Below are 20,255 nucleotides of genomic sequence, written 5' to 3'. Positions count from 1 at the left end.
ATAATGTGGCCAAAATAATAAATTAAATTAACAAATATAATGAACCTTGAAAGTCTGATATATATATATATGTTCATAAGTTCAGTGCTGAACACAATAATATGACCAACATAATGAAATTACTGAAGCAATATAATGAACATTGAAAGTCTTAAAAATATACACGTTCACAAATTCAATGTTGAATGCAATAATATGGCCAGCATAATAAAATCTGAAGCAATATAATGAACCTTGAAAATTTTAAATATATAAATGTTCACAAGTTCAATGCTGAACACAATAGTATGGCCAACATAATAAAATAACTGAAGGAATATAATGAACTTTGAAAATCTGATATCTATATATTTGTGTTCATAAGATCAATGCTGAACACAGTAGTATAGCCAAAATAATGCAATGACTGAGGGGATATACCCATAATAACAAATTAGATAATAGAATATGTAAACACTAATAAGTAAAACTTACTACCTACCTAGGAAGTACTTGGGTCATACAGAAAGACATGAGCAACTTTTTTTTGCATGCAACCTGGGAACAGCAGACGAAAGAGAGTATGGTGGTAGGTGGAACCAGCTGCTGTGTTAACCTTGAGTGTCTTGTGAAGTCAATAGCTTGCATCACGTGACAAGTGTCACTCCTAACAAAATGGCCAACAACCATATGTCGTTTCGCCAGCGTGCTGTCATCGAATTTCTTGTGAAAGAGGAAATCCTTGTTGCAGAAATTCACCAGAGACTTCAGTGTGCTTATGAAAGTGTGTGCATGGGTGCAAGCAGTGTTCGAAGAGGGGTGAAACATTTTAAAGATGGGAACATCAGCATCGAAGATGAGCCTTGGAGCGGTCGTCCTTGAACAGCCTCAACTGAATGCAACAAGGAAAGAGTGGATGAGATCATTCAAGATGACAGGTGTGTGTGACTGTGGACACAACAGCCTGAAAACTTGGAATAGGGCACAGTTCAGTACAGGAGATGATTGAAAGCTTGAGTTATAGGAAAGTTTGTGCTCGTTGGGTCCCGTGGTTATTGACCAAAGACCAGAAAGGTCAGCAAAAAGCTATCACCTCAGAACTGCTGCAGAGATATCGACACGAAGGCGATGATTTTTTGCTCTGTATTGTGACAGGTGAGGAAAGCTGGTTTCACTATTTTGAGCTTGAAACGAAATGGCAGAATATGGAATGGCACCATTTGCATTCTCTATCAAAAAAGATGGCAAAGACAGTGCCATCAGCTGCAAAGGTGATGGGCACAGTCTTCTGGGATGCAGAGGGGTTTATTCTGGCCGAATTCCTGGAACCTGGGCAAACCATCAATGCTGCTCGTTTTGTCCAGATGCTGAACAAGCTCCATCGTGCATTGCGCGATAACCGTCCGGGACGAAACATCATCATCCTGCATGACAACCCTCGCCCCCACGCCGCTCGCCTCACATTGGAAGCAAGTGCAAAGATGGCGTGGGAAGTTCTACCACACCCCTCCTATAGCACTGACCTGGCACCCTCTGACTACCATCTTTTCGGATTTGTGAAGATCAGCTGCGTGGACAACGTTTTGAGACAAGGGAGGCCATTCAGAAAGCAGTGCGTCAGTGTCTTCGGACGGCTGAAATGGAATTTTGCAGAAGGGGAATTTTCAAACTCCTAGAACGCTGGGAGAAATGTGTACAAAGAAGTGGCGATTATGTGGAAAAATAAAGAAAGGTCTGTAGATTGAGGTGGCATATTTGGTTTGTCAATAATAAAGCATGTTCAATAGTAGAGTGAATTTACCGACTACACAACACGTTTTTATTATCACATATCACTACATGTTTCGACCTCAAGAGGTCATCTTCAGGTGTATGAACACGGCTGTATAATTACACGCGGTCAAATTCACTTTTTCCTCATTCGACCTTGTATCTTTTCCAGAATTACGCTCACTAATATATCAAGTTCTTTTTATAAAACACAGGTTAAAATTATTATTATTATTATTATTATTATAATTTAAATGTTAAAAGTTAAAAGGTCGTGAATCGAAGTTCAATTCATGTCAATGGTTACACTTTCACTTGTTTTTCAGTTTCATTTTTTTGCTATGGTCACTACTGTATCTAGTTCTTTTAAACTAGTTAATTATTATTATTGTTAAAAAGTTCGTGGATTAAAGTTCAACTTATTTTATTAGTTACACTTTCACTTGTTTGTGAGGTCTCACTGTTCTTCCGCGCTCTTTGGTGTTGCTGGAGCTGTTATGATCGTTGTTGTAATGGGTAAGTTTGAGAACTGGGTTCTGGGGATAATAACTAGAGGAACGACGATAACAAATCAAAACCTGATTCAGGAGGAAATTAAGAGGACATTGAACAGGGGTAATGATTGCTACCATTCAGTCCAGAAACTTTTGTGTTCTTGTCTGCTGTCCAAAAACATAAAAATTAGAATATACAAAATTATAATTTTGCCTGTGGTTCTGTATGGGTGTGAAACTTGATCTCTGACATTAAAGGAGGAATATAGATTGAGCGTGTTTGAGAACAGGGTGTTGAGATTATTTGGACTGATTAGGGATGAAGTGACAGGAGGTTGGAGAAAACTGCATAATGAGGAGCTTCATAACTTGTACTCTTCTCAAAGTATAATTAGAATGATGAAGTCAAGGAGGATGAGGTGGGCAGGTCATGTAGCACAAATGGGGGAGACGAGGAATGCGTGTAGGATATTGGTGGGAAAGCCAGAAGGAAAGAGACCACTGGGAAGACCAAGGCGTAGGTGGGTGGACAATATTAAAATGGATCTTAGAGAGATAAGATGGGCTGGTATGAATTGGATTGATCTAGCTCAGGATCAGCTGTATCGATTTCTGTCTGCCTAACATCACTGACCCTATGTACATTCAATAACTGAGGGAAGTAGTTCCTCCACCTATTCAAAATGTGGGAATCTGCAAGCATATCACCATTCTCATCCTTCACTATGTTACTGCTAGGTTGGTAACCCCTCTTAAAGTCATTTATTCCTCTATACAGGTCTCTAATATTCTTGTTCTTACTGTTAATTGCAAGCTTGTCAATTTTGTCTTTCAGATATTCCCTCTTTTTGTTCTTGAAATGCCTGCTGGTTTCACGTCTTATTTTGTTCAGGTTATCCACATTTAAATCACTTGGATCCTGTAACCACTGCAATTTGGCCTGCTTTCTTTGATCTAATAATTTTGAGCATCCTTCATCGAACCATGGCTTATGCTTCTTCGGTTCATAATTACCTAGACTCTCTTTGGCAGACATTTTTATATTCTCTCTAATAGTTTCCTAAGTTTTATTACCATCCACCTCAGTACCCAAGTTTTACAAAGTCGCAAACCTATTTGAGATCTCAACACAATACTGCTCTTTACCCTCTACCTCATTTAATTTCTTGAGATTGAACCTCTCCGTATGAACTCTGTGTGTTGTTTTTTTGCTCACTGCCAGTCTTTCCCTGACCTTCGCCACCACCAGGTAGTTGTCAGTATCACAATCTGCTGCCCTGAATAATCAGACATCAGGTATACTTGAGTGCCGTCTCCTATCTATCAAGATATGGGCTATTTGATTGTGTATCTTCCCATCAGGAGATGTCCAAGTAAATTTATGGATGTTACGATGTGGGAACATTGTACTTAACAGTAAGATTTTTTGATGTGGCAAAGTTTACTACTCTAACTCCGTTATCATTACTAATTTCATGCAAACTCTCATTCCGAATTGTTGGTTTGAAAATGTCTTCCCTCCCTACCTTGGCACTGAAATCTCCTAACAAAATTTTCATAGGGTACTTCGGGAATTCATCAAATACATGTTCTAGTTCTTCATAGACTCTATCCTTTATGTCATCAATTTTATCTTCTGTTTGGGAGTGAACATTCAAAACAGTGATATCACACCAGTGACCTTTTAGTATTATATATGATATCCTATCACTAATGAATTCTACCTTCTTAACTGCTGATACAATTCTCTTATGTACGAAAAAACCTGTACCTAATTCATGATTTTCATTCTCCTTTCCATAGAAAAATATATAGTCTCCTGCTGGTGCGATGCCACCTCCATCCCATCAAATCTAACTTATATTTTAAGATTTCTTCTGCCACTGCCCTGAGCGAACCTGCCCTATACAAACTTCGTACATTCCAAGTGCCAAATCTCATACCCATTTTCATTACCTTAGGTCATTTATCCAAGGAATCAGTCTAGGTCCGAGACTTTGTGTTCATTTTCATAACATACTGAATTTTTACGGTGAGGAGGAGTTAGCCCCAAGCTGGAGGGCTGCCCCCTTCTTGGCTGTCCGCGACTGCTTATTCAATATATTCACAGCTTCCCTCCAAAACTGGATGGTGTCTCCTCCATCCACAACCTGAGGACGCGCCATGCCGTGGTGACAGGGACCCACCTAACATGGTATTGTCAGTTAATCCTAGTAATATTTTATGGATGTGGAAGTGTATTGTCGTTAGCTGTCAGTTGGATTTGGTATGATTGCGGAAGAAGTAAAGCAGTCTGGTGTGAAGCTGTAGTGTTCAGAATGTGTGGAGCTCCACATCCCATGATCTGTATTGTTCCACCTTTTCCATGCTCCGGTCTACATTTATACCTTGCAATGCTTCTGCATCTGCAGTACTATGGAAGTAGGTTTGCTCAGTGGAAATGTTGGCTGTCCATATATGAGATAACTCTGAAACTCTACAATTATGCATCTCAGCAAAAATTTGCAGTTGAATTCTTGAACTCTCTACATGTAGAAGGGTAACGGGCCGAAAACACCTTTCCATTAATGTCAGGATTGACGCGTATAATTTAATCCCTCCTCCTTTGTCATAATTTTTGGTAATTGTACAGCCTGTAATTGGGTTTAAAATTAGGGAAGTCTCATTTTCCATGGAGGAAAGAATTTAAATCCTGTCAAAGAATGTAATAAAGGTGAGCAAGTTTTTGGGGGTGGTGAAGTAGGAGCCGGTCATGGTGGCGTGCTGGGATCATGCGTTCAAATCCCACAGAAGGCAGGGATGTGGGGTATGTTTTTATTCTTTGTTTAGGGAGAGGCCTTGTAACAAGCTGGTCACTCATCAAAGGAGTCCTGCCGTCTGTAAAATGATCAAAATGAAAACCTTGACACCATAAGAATAAGAGGAGTGGATTAACTAAGTAAGGTGATGGTAGGAGAAAACTGTCAGTAGGTTGCAACTGTTCATGCTGTAATGGGGAAAGCTGTTTGACATTGTACCTGTTCATAAATTATTCCAGTACTTTGTTCGCCAAGTATAATTACAGTGATCATGTCAAGGAGGGTGAGATATGCAAGGCATGTGGGACACAGGGTGAAGGATTTTGTGGGCAATGCAGGAGAGACTTGAGATCTAGAAGTGGGCGGGAGGTTAATATAAATATTAATCTGAAGAGAAAGTATGGAGTCGTGGGTCTGTAAGGGGTCAGGAAGACAGGCTCTCGTAACAAGCTGTAGGGGGGTTCCGTAAAATGTTGGGAAATTCTTCAGTACCCAATACTCTCTTGCAACTGACGTATGTAGTGTTCTCCAGTTAAGATTTTGTCACGTAGCTATTACAGTATATCATGTGCTACCAGTGGCCTAAGGGCTGGGTTCTCATGCACATGAAGCAGCTGAGCAGGACAGCATCCACAAAAGCAGCAGTTCTGGTTTCTGCATTAATGGTGAAAGAGGAACATTCCTTGTGTAGCAAGTTAGTAATCTCTCTTCCGACTTATCTGTGGCATGCAGATCACTGCTGAGATCTGGAATTGTCCTTCACAAATTTCATAAAACTATTAGTGCTTGTGTGATGGAGATGTTTCTTGGCAGCCTCCCACATTGCTCTGGTCTAGCTTACTTTAATTTCCTAAATGAGGTTCTTCATATTTTTGTTACTTTATACAGAAAACACTCAAAAAGTGTTCCAAAGTATACTTTTTGGCAGTAGATATCCTTTTTAAGTGATGTAATTCATGGTTTAATACATCTCAGCTCAGTGATCGAGACAAACCTATTGCAGGCTTCCCGCTTTATTTCCAAGGTATAGTGATTCTGAAACTTTGCTGCAGAAATCTTAAAATGTCATGCACAGGAGCAACTTTGTCTGCACATTTCCAGATTGGGATTGTTTTCTGTAGCCCCGCTTCCATCCAAATTTGCAACCCTATATCTTAATGAAGCCATAAACATTACCGATATTTCCCATTCTTAAATATGAATCTATCGTCGCCCTTGTGTTATGACAAGTTTCTGGTAATAACAGGTTCACAGTAAACTTCAGCAGTGTTGAATTTCGGGGGAGAGTTGGCAACCTGGGTTAACAGTAGGTCTTGTAATTGTTGATTTTCTTTGTGTCGTGCTTACATATCACTTAACAGCCATACTGGATGAGAAGAAACTTTTTATTATAATACAAAACAAAATGAATATACTCGTAGATCACTATTACCAACATGAACATTTTTACATTACTAGATTCTCAACATTCCTCCTAATTTCAAAATGTTGTCAACATCATTATCTGTTTTACAAAGTTAAATTGAATAACACTTAGTGATTTTGGTCTTCAGATTGCAAAATTAGTACACGTAATTACAATTTTCTCAGTCTTATCAAAATCAGACTTATTTCTTCTTGGTAAATTTCTCTGGTGATAGCGGTTTTGTTAAAATGTCTGCCAGCTGAGTTTCAGCGTTACAATATTTCGTTGAGAACAGTTTCTCTTTCAATTGTTCACTTATGTAGTGATACCTAACATCTATGTGCTTACTCCGACGCGTTACTTGTCCAGATTCTATTAGTATCTGTTAGTTCTTATTCATTGTTGTCAGCTTTGGGTTCTTGCTGCATTTTGCTATCTTCCTGATCTGGCGTATTTGGCTTGTTTTCTGGATCCGTCACTCTTTCCATTTCCTTTTGTTTATTTGTTGTCACAGGTTTACTCGTGAATGTCACATCTCTGGAGACATAGGTCCTTTCAGTATTTGGATTTTATATTCTGTAGCCATTTGTGTTGTATCCAACGAATATTCCTTTCTTGCTACGACTGTCCAACTTTCTCAATGGTTTGAGAATTTTGGTGTACACTTCTGAACTAAAAATCTTTATTCCAGCCAGATATGGTCTTTTACCATACCAATTTTCCGCTGGCATTCCATTCACCGTCACTGTTGGACTTCTGTTTAGCAGGTATGCAGAAATGAGTACACCTTCACCCCACATTCTCTTACTTAAACCTGAGTCAAAAATCAATGCTCTTGCTTTTTCCACAATGGTATGGTTCATCCTTTTGGCACTGCCGTTTAGCTGTGGCGAATATGGTGTAGTAAATTCCATTACAGCCCCCTTGTTTTTACACCATTCTCTCACGGCGTTGTTCTTACATTCCCTTCCATTGTCACATCTTATTCTTCTCACTCTTGTATTGAAGTGACACTCAGCTTCATTTACATATTCCTTCAAACAGGTATACACTTCACTCTTATTTTCTAACAGGTATATCTTACAAAAATGCGTATAATCATCCACATATGTAAGGAAATATTTCTTATTTTCATAAGTGGTGGGATAAATTGGTCCACATACGTCACTGTGATTTATCTCTAATGCCTTTCCAGCCCTTTACAGCATGGTTTGTTTTCTTACATACTGTACATCGTTTTCTCGTATCACTGTCCTTATTTCTAAAGTAACACTTCTTTTCAGAGTGATTATTCCTTTTACAGATAGAGCAATTTCTCTTACCTTCGTTGGGGCAGTTGATCTGGGCATCACATATTTTATTTTCTTTGTGTTGTGCTTACATATCACTTAACAGCCATATTGCATGAGAAGAAACTTTCTTATAACAATACAAAACAAAAAGAAATGAATATAGATCACTATTACCAACATGAACATTTTTACATTACTAGATTCTCAACAGTAATGACCATTGTCTCCCCCTACACCTTCAGAGATTTGTGTTGGTTACTGTCCCACCATGTAAGAATGCATGAGACTATTCCTCCACTTTCTGTGTATGACACAGCTCTAACTTCATTTTGGAGTTGTCTTGAAATAGTAATGTGTTAACAACAGCCTAAATATGAACAACTCATTTCATAACAAACCTCCAAGTTCCATTTCTTTTAAATTCGTTCAAAATTGTATTTGTATTTCATGTAATAAGGAATGGCTTCCTCTGGAATTGGCCTATAAGAAACAATTCCTGTGATGATAATTTTAATTAACTAATACACATTCTTTAATAGATTGAGTTACAGAAAACTTTCTTAATGCTAGTTCCTCGATAAACAATTTTGATCCATGTTATCCCTGTGTAGTAGACTTCAGACTGTAAGGTTGGCAGTTTTGAATCCAAATGAAATTCATATATCGTATTGACTATGAACCCTGTGAGTTTGTAACATGCTTTATTATCAGTCATCTGCGATATAACACTATTCTGGTGAGTGATCCAACGTTTTGGAGGAGCATATTGCCTCCATCTGGGGTGCCTGATTCATGCTTGTTTCTTGCTTTGGCTTGTCATTAACCCTGAAGTTGGAACTCATATGTTCTTTCTGAAATGTCAGTTGCATTTTGCTGAACTGTGCAGCACTTCATCACAGAAGATGGAACTGTTCGCAGCCACTGATGTGAAAATCTCAAATGCAACACCAATGTTGTTATTAGAGCTAATAACTACCCACTGACTGTATTAGGGCCACAGCTATTGCTTGTCCTGCTCCCTTAGAATTCTGTGGTACAAATTTGGGGAAAGTTCCAGATTATAATGAAATGCTAAATATGAAGTTTTTAGTAAACTGAATACTTATCTTTTACTAGCTATGATAAAATATTTTATCATAGCATGCTGAAAATTTACCTTTTAGTTTATTGGTTACATTTAATACATCTACAGTATTTGTTGGAAGAAACATGGAACTGTAATTTAATATCTTATTATTAACAGTATCACGACCAACATTTGTCTGATACACTACCACAGTCAATATGTTCGTGGAATTGTACGGGAATTTACTGCCAATAAGTTTCAGCAATGTTTTTGACAGCTATATCAAAGTTGGCAGACTTGCATAGCGGCCAACGGCAACTATTTGACGGCCGATGTGGATCTGCGTAAGTGTATGTGAATACCTTGTAATATGATGAGATAAAACAATATTCCATGAACTTAATGACTCTACCACGTATCTCTTATTCATGATAGTCTGAAACAAGGAGATGCTTTATTGCCATTGATTTTTATCTTTACTTTAGGATATACCATTAGGAAGGCGCAAGAAAATTGGTTGGGACTGAAATTAAATGGGACACATCAACTGCTGGTTTATGCTGATGATGTGAATCTCCTGGGAGATAACAGAGATACCTTAAAGAAAAACACAAATTTTTTTCTTCCTCCCTGAAGATGGAGACGGTACGTTCCTGCGAAACGTCGGATAACACTATATCTACATGGCCCCACATCCCAGAAGACTGCTTTCTTCATAGTGACCGCCATGAAAACATCAAATCATACACAAAAGTTCAGTTGACGCTACTAAGGAGGTTGGTCTAGAAGTAAACAGAGCAAACTAAGTATATGCTGATGTATAATCAGGATGCAGGACAAAATCATAACATACAGATGACTAATGGGTCCTTTGAAAATATGGTGAAGTTCATGTATTTGCCAATAACAGTAAAGGTAAACATGTAAAGCTGTCCCTGTAACAGGCCGTGGAGGCCCATAAGGTTGTGAGATGTTGAGGCTTGCCACAATTTCTAGACAATCGGCTGACAGATGGCGTTGAGGCAGTTAGCTGTACATGCCAGCCACTTTTACCCCCAGGAAGATTCTTGGATTTCTGTTAGAGGCTGGGTTGGCCCCAGGGCCATACTACAAATGGGAGGAATATGTCAATTGAAAAATCCAGTGACCTAATTGAGAATCAAACCCGCGACCTTCTGGCTTGTAGATAATGCCCCCAGGGAATAGCAGTAACAAATCAGAATTTGCCCCCTGAGAAATTAGAGCAGATTAAGTTCAGGTAATGCCTGCCACCATTCTGGTCAGATCCATCTGTCTTCTCATTCGCTGTCTAGAAATGCAAAGACTTAAATACACAAAAGCATAACTTTGTCTGTAGTTTTGCATGGGTATGAAACCTGGTCTCTAATATTAAGGGTGTTTGAAACAGGGTGTTGAGGAGAATATTTGGACCGAAGAGAGATGAAGTGACAGGAGGTTGGAGAAAACTGCATAATGAGAAGCTTCATAACTTGTACTCTTCTCCAAGTATAATTAGAATGATCAAGTCAAGGAGGATGAGGTGGGCAGGTCATGTAGCACGAATGGGGGAGACGAGGAATGCGTGTAGGATATTGGTGGGAAAGCCAGAAGGAAAGAGACCACTGGGAAGACCAAGGCGTAGGTGGGTGGACAATATTAAAATGGATCTTAGAGAGATAAGATGGGCTGGTATGAATTGGATTGATCTAGCTCAGGATAGGGACCAGTGTGGGGCTCTTGCAAACACAGCAATGAACCTTCGGGTCCATAAAATGCTGGGGAATTTTGGATTAGTTGCAGATTTCGTTTCTCCTCATGAAGAGCTCAGCTCCATAAGTAAGTAAGCCCTCATTATTCTCATTAGCCACTTCTTTCGTAAGAGAACATAGTCAGTAGCATACAGTGCAGTGGTTCTTACCTGCAGCCACACTGTGGCTTGTAACTTGAGCAGCCATGTTGACTTTCATAACACTTTGTGCACTGGAGTTCAGGTGGGTGTCTGGCAGCTTGATCAACTGACAAAACCGTCTGGGTTTGTCGAGTTCCTACAGTTTCAACATGTGGTCCCACTTAGCAATAACAGGAAGTTGGTTGCCCAGATGCTCAGACTTCAACCGCACATCATACTTTCGGAATAGGTTTTTGGGTGCACTTCAGGAGGTGGGGAGGATCATACACTGTTGCAATTTCTTGATTATGAAATCTGAAGAGTGGTTTCCTTTTGGATGCTCCCAACAGTTTCAAGGCCTTGACATTGTTGGCCCCCATGTCACACACAGTGGCAACATCCTTCAGTCCAGCATTCTGACAGGCGTCAAGAACCTCCTTCCAGTACCACATAGTCTTCTCTGCCTTAGTGCTTCCATGAGTAGAGTAGTAAGCTACTGGTTGCTTCCACTTCCCATGTAGGCCATGGATCATGAAAACTAGAGCAGGATTTGCAATATTGCATGTCCTGCACTGGCTTCCACAATCCTTAAAACCCTCAATGCAGTAAAATTTATAGTTGAAATGCAAGTTCTCCCTGATTGACATTTTGTCAAACATAAGACAACAGTAGCGATTTCTACCACACATTTTCTGTAGAGAAAACTGTTGGAGTGCATGAAACACATGAGCATTGATGCCTGTCTTAATGGAACCGTATTCAGGACAGGCTGCAAGGGTTGTCTGGATGGGAGAGGGAGCAGTGAATGAAGGAGGATATAGGATTTAGGGCTATGTTTAAGGAGAGACAGAGAAAACACTTTTTCATCAGAATTCCACCTCCTGCCCTTAGGCTTCTGTATAATGTTCTGAAACATTGCTGCCAAAAATTTGGCAGCCTCTGAACTGAAAGGAGATGAAAGACTCTGCATCAGTGGATCACTGTCCACATCACAGAGCTTTTTTTAGCTTCTTTCCCTTATATTTCTTTTTCAGTTTACAGAGCGCACTCTCTTTATTCTGAATATGTTCATATAATTTCCTTCCTCTCGGTGACAATTCTGAAAGTGAAGCCAAATTAAGTTTTTTTTTTTAGCAGGGACTGCTTTACTCTAGGCTTTGAGGAAGAACTTTGACAATTGATATGCCCGAGTTCTCCATCAGAAGCATTGGTATTTACAGAGCTTATGGGAAGAAAGGTTTCTTTCGCTGAAAAGGTGTTGGCTGCTGTTGGTGGTGGTTGGACTGCAGACATCTGAGAGGAAGTGGAAAGACAGTCTGCATGTATAGAAATAGGTCTTACAGTGGAGTGCACCACTGTCTTGCTGTAAGGGGTGGGAGTTATAACTGAAGGCAAACGATCCAAGGCAGGTGTATGTAATGAAGGGACAGGAGATTGTGGGCATGACTGTGAAGCAGAATCTGAGTCACATGGTACTGCCACTCTGTTCAGGTGTATGCTTTCAGCTGTAGTGAAACCACTGTCCAGGAAATATTTGCTGCACAAATATTTATTGTGCAGCCTTCTAGCAGAATCAATAGTGCAGTATATTCCTACTTTCCCTGCCCATACTGCAGACCTGTAGAAGTAGAACAAATAATCTCAAAACCTAGAAATAATTCTGCAGTAAACATTACAAACTTGGCACACATTTTAAATTTTGGGGTTATGTTGAATAAATTGAACACAGACATACACTAAAACTTAGTTTTGTGGGATTGTCGTCAATATGTAGTCTTGTCATTACTCCGATGACTACCCACTTCTTCGGAACAGTTTGTTGGCCCTGAAAAGGACCGTGGCTGCTGAGATGCTTGACCGGTGAGGCAGCGCGGCGTGTGCCGGTAGGGAGAGGTTAGTTACGGTGAATGGACTGGCCGCAGTGCGGCCGTGGCTGGAGGTTGCTTGATCGCCGTGCGGCGGCTGCTGGTGAAAGGCTAGTCTTTCAGTGCGGTCGTAGGAGTGATGAGGCAGTGGCTACGCCAGGTGCCCAGTGGGTTGGACAGAGACACGACCACCGGCGAGTCCAGGCGAGGTGCCCCAGTGAGTTGGGTGGTGAGAGCCGGAAAGCCGAGGCAGTCGTGCCTGGCACAGCCTGCCGATGCCTCCGAAGACCGACCGCTGGCGACGAAGCCTGCTGGCTGATGCTGCTTGGTGTGGCTTGATCATAGACTGAAGTCAACTATTGAACTGCTGAGTCTGAGTCACGTTGCAACTGACGGTCAGTCAGTCTGTCTGTCTTGGTGTCGAGCCCCAGCTGGGGCTCATGACCAGATATTTCTCTTGAATGAAAGTTACGGTCTTGTCCATGTGTAGCGCCCTCTCTGAGAGGTCGGGTCTGTCATTTGTTAGTCAGTCTGTAGTACTAAGTCCACTGTCTGTATTTACATATTTATAATACACTTATTTCTTATTTAAATGTACAATATATACATGGCCTCCGTCAGTCCAGGCTAGGTGCAGCAGATTATGCCCTTTTATATATATCCTAGTAGTATTAGCTACCACGGCAGTCTAGTCACTTGAACGGTCGTATGCCTGACCGCCGCCATGATGAACTGCTGTTGGAGCTGCCCATTTGTATACACTGCTCGGTGGGCGGAGCGAAACTCGAAATTGAGGAGGAAGAATTGATTGGCTAGCGCGCGTAATGATGTAGTGCGGGCTAGCAGCGAGCGTAGTATAAATGCGAACGTTTGGAGCAATTCGATTGGTTAGCTCGCGTGATGGTGAAAAGTGATGTGAAGAGCGAGCGTTGCAGAAATGCGTGATAATGTGGGATGTTCCCACAGTTTTTTCATTGGATTAAGCAACACATAATAAAGTAATTACACCATAAATTAAAACAGATATACCTTGCTGCATCCCTTGGAAAGGTGAAGAATCTCATGCCGTGCTTGCTGGACACGGACCCAGAAGCAGCAAAAGTTTTTGTTTTCATGTTTATACTGCAAGAAGCAACACAAAAATTATACACCATCACGGTATTATTAGAACTCCTTCACATTCTACAGAAAATCTTTGGGATAAACCGGAAGTTGCAGAACATATCATAAAACAAATATCGTTTAGATGACAGTTCATGATAACCTAAAAAATTTGAGGCTTGAAAGAATTCTATATGTTTCTAATTTAATTCGTGGTGGCAAGAATAACATTCTTATACACAAATAATATGCTTAATATGGAGATGTAACTTCGTTCGCAAATGTCTACTTTCGTTTCGCAACATCAAATCAAAGTGCATGCTTATAAACTTGCACATAACGAACCACCGTAACTGCACATAATTGCGGGAATTCAAATTTGATTGAAGAAAGCAGTCTTCTGGGATTTGGCACCATGTATATGTGGTGTTAACCGACGTTTCGGAGGAACGTATCGCCCCCATTACCGTTTCTCACGGTGTTGTCGCTTGCAGATTTCTTATACTTTTTCTTCTACCCTGAAGATGGGGGCGATACGTTCCTCCGAAACGTCGGTTAACACCACATATACACGGTGCCAAATCCCAGAAGACTGCTTTCTTCATAGTCACCGCCGTGAAAGCCTCAAATCTCAAATTTGATTGTTTGGGCTCTCTGATTGGTCGAGATCTGTGTGTAGTATCTGCCGTCATTCATAGAGGCAGTAGTTACCGTGTTTCCCCTTCTCCTATTTCAGTTGCCTCCCCCCTGACTTGATGTATGGTATGTTGGTATGTGGAGTATGTAGTGTGTGGTCGGAATGTGTGTAGGTAACCGAATTGTCATTTTGTAAATGTCATAGTTCGTCAAACATGACACGAGCAGTATTATATTTTCTTATATTTCTTTTCCGTAAGTAGTACCGTTCAAGAAGTAATTATAATTACTGTATTTTCTGCATTAAATTAGAGAGATATACTTATTAAAATCTGAATCATCCCGTCACATGGCAATGTAGGGGTATCTGAAGTTTCGCTTTGTTTCGAACGTTAATATTGTTTATGCTGTAACTCAATGGTCATTGTTCGCCAAGGAAGCTAATATCCGTTGTTTTCTCATTTAACCAAGGAGAAAAGTATTGTTATTTGAGGGGCACTTGGTTTTATTGTGGGTTTATGGACGTTTAAATATTCGATACGCGTTGTTTTCTTGAAAGTGTTTAATGGTGTAAAGCTAAGGCTCATAAAATTAAAATTGCTACATTATAAAACATTCACTGATTGGTAAGTACAAACTGTTTTTCAGTCGTGGATGGATTATGTAAAGCTGACAGCCGTAGTTCAAAAGCAAATTACTATGGAGAGGGAAGATCATACAACAGAGATCAACAGGGAGGATCGAAGGTTGATACACACCAGAAAAATGCTTCAGGTGGGTTTTATCATGAGTTGCCTGAAAAGCAGAAGTGATACTTGATTAAACAGCACTATTTAATTTTGTACGTCAGTGATCCACTAAAAAAATGTTTAAAATAAGTATAAATGTCATTCATCCCTTCCAGATAAAACTCAAAAATTCTAATACGCTTTGATGTTTTCATGTCATAATTGTTCAGACTACAGTTGTACTCAAATGCTTCTATTATATTCTACCAGTAACAGCCTGCATGAGTCCATAAATGATTATATACCAATATGAGCTAGATGTTGCTTATACTTTTTCTGTCCTACTTCATGTGTTTATTGTTTGTTTAGTAGTATACTTATTGTAAAACAACTTTGTAGGTATGTCATGGCTTGAGTGGCCAATCTTATGGATGGAATACCCCATGTGATGAAGGAGATCTCCAGTATGGTGATTTTGGTTCCTATTGTATGTTGAAAATAGAATCTAGTAACAGTTCTAATAATGACCAGTCGATCTGTGCAACTGTCTGATAATGATGCACCCTCAGAAATGTTTTTGGCTGACAGTAATTATACAATTTGTATCCCTTAACTGTGTGTTACATACAATCTCTTTATTAAACCCATCACAACTCAACTAAATTGAGGTCAGTGCCAAGTTTGGCTCTGCTACATGTTTTGGCTACTAAAAGCCATCTTCAGGCAAAATACATGGCCAACATACATGTATATAAACCACTGAACTGCAGTACTAGTAAAATTGGATGCAATAATATTAATTATATTGAAATACTTGGCGTAAAAGTACAATAAATTACTACGTATTATATAAAACAAAAGTTATAGTAGAAAACAAGAATAAAATTCTTCAAGTGATGCTTTACATCATTGAGTCAGTCGTTGGTTTTTGCGATTTTGTTGTACTCCCATGGACAAATTGGAGTATTCTATATTTTGTGTATATATAATAAACTGTTTTTGAGGCTCATGATGTAGATGTAGTACATGTTCCATTTTAGGATCAACGGGGAAGAGTTCTGGAGGTGGCTTGGGTGCATGGGGCTACATGGCCATCATTCTTACATTAAGTGGCATTGGGATTGGAATATACTATTTCTCTTTGTTTTATCCGATCCTGTGTAAGAAAGAGAGAAAATATGATGTAATGGAGTTGTCTTCTGTGTGAGGAAATGTCAAAGTGTTTGTGTTTGTGGATATTATCTGTGTTCTGTCATAATTAAGATGCTGAAATATGTGAATTTTCAAAGCTCTTTGTTTGCCCTGCATTATAGATATCTGTTTAATTGATAGAAACTGCATTACTTTATTAATTTTCTGGCATTCACCTTATGTTTGAGGTATATAAAATGTTGATTCATTCAACTTTGACATATGTAGTATTTGTTAATATTACTGGAAATCTTCCAGAATATTAATCTGTTCTTACAGGGACCTAAGTATGTCATGCTGCTATGCCATCATAAGCTGATCAGAAGTCTCTCCTAACTAGTCTTGGCCAGATTGCTTTCCAAGCACCTTTGCAGTGTTATAAATTGAAGAATCTCCATATTTCTGTTAGAGCTTACAAGAAATTTCTATAGAAATTTTCGTTTTGAAAAATTTGTTTATGAAGTACCTGTATGTACTGTCTTATGACCATATTGAACCTGTTCTCAAAGGAATCTAATGCTTTTGATTATTGTAATTTAGGTAATAACGTAGCAAACTTATGCAAAAATGATGTGACTTGATTGCAAAGTCTGCAAATTTTTAATAATGATATAAACCTTTTATGCACAACCCATGGTGCTAGACATTTTCTCTGCAGTCTGCCGTACTTTCAGTCAATTGTCTTGTACGTCCAGTGGTTGTTTTCATATATACAGTTGGGTTACTGGTGATGAGAATTTTAACATTCACATTAACAACAGTAAGGTAAAATTGACCCTGTGCTTAACTAATCAAGCACTACGCCATAAAGGTGTATGGGGGAGTGGATGCATAGATCCAAATTTTCTTGACCTCAGCACTAGTTGTAGGTGAGTGGTCAGCTTCACACCCCGGCTGCTTTACCCCTGGGGAAAGAACCCCCAGTGCACATTGGATAGAAAGTCGGGTGGACCTGAGAGCCCATCTGGATGCTGTGGAGAAAATTCTTTACCCTACTGGGACTTGAAGTCTGACCCTCAGTTGTCCAGCCCGTAGCCAGTCACTATAACAACTACTCTATCCCGGATCCTACAATAACAAGGGTATATTTTTATTTGCATACAAACATAAAAATATATATGTAATGAAATTTACTTTTTCAGTAAAGTCTTTTTTCCTACTTAGTTTTTGAAAATGCTGTTAAGCCTTTTCTACATAAATACCCTCATGTAGGCCTTCTTAATGTGGACTGCAGGCAAAATGGCAGTTTGTGAATGGGAGCCTTTGAAGTGAAAAGGTTGTGATTATGATCTTCTGGAACGTGATGCTGCGTACTTTGGTAGATAGGTAACTACATTTCAGAGAACCTGCTTCCTTCATCTTATACCTTGAAGATGGAAGCAGAAAACTACTCCAAAATTTTGGCACCAATTTACCAAACTGCACCAACATCCATCCCAGAAGACCCATTATCCTAATATTAACTGCTGTGAGCACCTCAAATTTTATGAAAAGGTTGTACATCCATGATATAAACAAAGAGGCCATACTTGTGAAGATAAGGGAATATGGACTTTAACTGCTCCTCCAAGCATATATGATTATGCAAGGAAAATAATTTTTCTTAAATTTAGTTGGAAAGGAAACACATTGTGATGAATGATAAAATTTATGTTAGCAGCATTCTAATTGACTGCTAATTCAATATTGACATTGTATAACACTCTACAGTATTAGCTTCATCCATGGCCTGTTAATTTTATAATAGCATGATGCAAATGATATGGACATTACATGTACTCTGTGAATAATTCACTTTGTTGCAAGGTCACTTTCATAAACCTTGCAGTGAAGTTTGAATATGAAACTATCAAATGGAGCCACCTTTACTTGAGAGGTAACTATTTATGGTTTTTAATAGCTTATATGTTTGGATATTTACCCTTGCTTTGCACCTTAGAAAAAGCAGCCAGAGTATAATCAGCATCCAAATCTTTGGAAGAGCAATATTTTTATATGCTATTTTGTTTAATTGTTGTGCAGTTTGTTCAAAACACTTCAGGAAATTGGGACCAATATATCATGCATAACATGTTCTGAGTATTCATGAATGTTAATTTTTAGAACGTCTATAATCATATTGTTTATATGAGAACAGCTTTACCATGACCATGAATTTAGTATGCAGCCATATGATCTCATCTGCTGCTAAACTATTCATATATTCATCTGGGATTCAGTATTATATTTGATATTTATATTCACCGTGATCGCCATAAGAGGTATGGAAGTGATGTAACACAACATAATCTGTAACAGAACTCATGTTAGATTAGAAAATATATACATTATTTCCCCTTCTAAATCAAAGCACACTGTCTTTTCTTAGGCTTTCCCAAGTCCATTTGTCTTTTGGTTCTGTATTTCATTGCTGCTGTGGGTGGATGACCAGCTGATTATATGTTACACATTATTATGTGTACAGGACACATACAGAGTCATACTATAGTGCAAGATAAATACCATGGTACAAGGATGGTACTGACTTGTAAAAGGTGAACTTTACTCATGGCTTGGCTTGTTTTAATTGAAGTCAATTTTTTTTAATACTAAAAAATGCACATTAGTTCTCCCAGGTGCCTTAATGTGAAAATTTTCTAACTGAATGTTTGTAAAAACAAGGAGATAGTGTATATGTTATTGGTATGAAAATATCACTTTGAATCAGTTGTTTGCATGTGATGTACCTTTCTCTTAAGATCCTACAAAGTTATGTAGGAAGTAAACCTTTTAGATGACAGAGATGAGGTCACACTGGGTTTCTCATGTTTCCATTTGATATAAATGTCATCTATTATTATAAAAGTTATATTAGAAAATTTTGTTCCATCTCATGGTTGGAAACACTCCTGTTTGTGAAATTGGTTTGAGATCATGGAAAATGGTCAACATCTCAGTTTAATGAGTTTTTTGTGGTTTTGTAATTTTTGTATTACATTTGTCTGCTAATTTTAAAGATTAAGTTAAATGTCTGGATTCTCAAACCTTATATTTAATATTACTGCATAATTTAGAAATAAGTTTACTTTATACTTTTGTTAGCTAGTAGTTTTTTCTTAATAGATGAGAATCATAATGCAGTTTTAGATACTTGGCTTTGGTAACACACTTCACATGCCATGCCTTGCATCCTTTAAAAAAAAAAAAGTAAAGCTATCCCTGTAACAGGCCGTGAAGGCCCATAGGGTTGTGAGCCATTGAGGGTCCCACATTATCTAGAAAATCGGCTCACAGTTGGTGGTAAGGTTGTCAGCCTTACACGCTGGCCGCACTTTACTCCTCAGGAAAATTATTTAATTAATTCCTGGTACTCATTTCTGTTAGAAGCCAAGTTGACCCCAGGGCCATAGTGCGGCTGGAAGGATTGGGTCACTTGAAAAAAATCCAATGACCTCAACCCCCTCAACCAACTACGCTACTGCGTGCCCCATCTTGCATCCTTTTATAGTCTTATATTCGGAATATTCTTAATGTGCTTTAGAAATTCAATCCTGTGTATAAAAGAAACACCAGCTAAGAATTATTTAAATAAAAAAGAAATGAAATTTAAACTTGTGCTGGAAGACCTGGATTCAGCACTATCAGTATCTTCGCTAATACATCCAGAGTTGTCAGAGCCAACTGAACTTCATAAACTTGAGTACTATCTGATCAAACCCCTGTCATTCAGCACATGACCAGACACTCTATTTGTTGAAAGTGCTGAGACTTCTTCAAGGATGAAGCAACCAGAGCTTCAATTATAGATCAAGGAAGCCTGATATGGTACATCCACAAAGTGATCTTTTGTGCAATGTGTGACAGTATTTCCAGAAATGTAAAATGTAAAATTTAGCATGACTAGCATTTTCAGGTAATAAACCAACAATTCTGTGATTCTACCTAATGTAGGGAATAGCTTCTACTGTCACTACTGTCATTATTTATTATTTTTATATTGTATCTTTAAATGTTCCCCAAACTTTTTTCCATAACTATACTCTTTATACAAATTTGGTGACAA

General features: G+C 38.8%; 1 protein-coding gene across 1 annotated transcript; it reads left to right on the top strand.

Moving 5' to 3' along the window:
* The first annotated feature begins 14,436 nt into the window (after positions 1 to 14,436).
* Positions 14,437 to 17,057, top strand: LOC111867235. Its single transcript, XM_023856905.2, has 3 exons — positions 14,437 to 14,549; positions 14,943 to 15,068; positions 16,063 to 17,057. Exons 1-3 carry the CDS (start codon positions 14,510 to 14,512, stop codon positions 16,227 to 16,229), a joined length of 333 nt encoding a protein of 110 aa, XP_023712673.1. The 5' UTR covers positions 14,437 to 14,509; the 3' UTR covers positions 16,230 to 17,057.
* The last annotated feature ends 3,198 nt before the right edge of the window (positions 17,058 to 20,255 follow it).

The sequence above is a fragment of the Cryptotermes secundus genome, unplaced genomic scaffold, assembly GCF_002891405.2.
Source record: "Cryptotermes secundus unplaced genomic scaffold, Csec_1.0 scaffold945, whole genome shotgun sequence".
NCBI lineage: Eukaryota > Metazoa > Arthropoda > Insecta > Blattodea > Kalotermitidae > Cryptotermes > Cryptotermes secundus.
The sequence above is the reverse complement of the archived record's forward strand: the minus strand, read 5'-3'. Positions and strand labels throughout refer to the sequence as shown.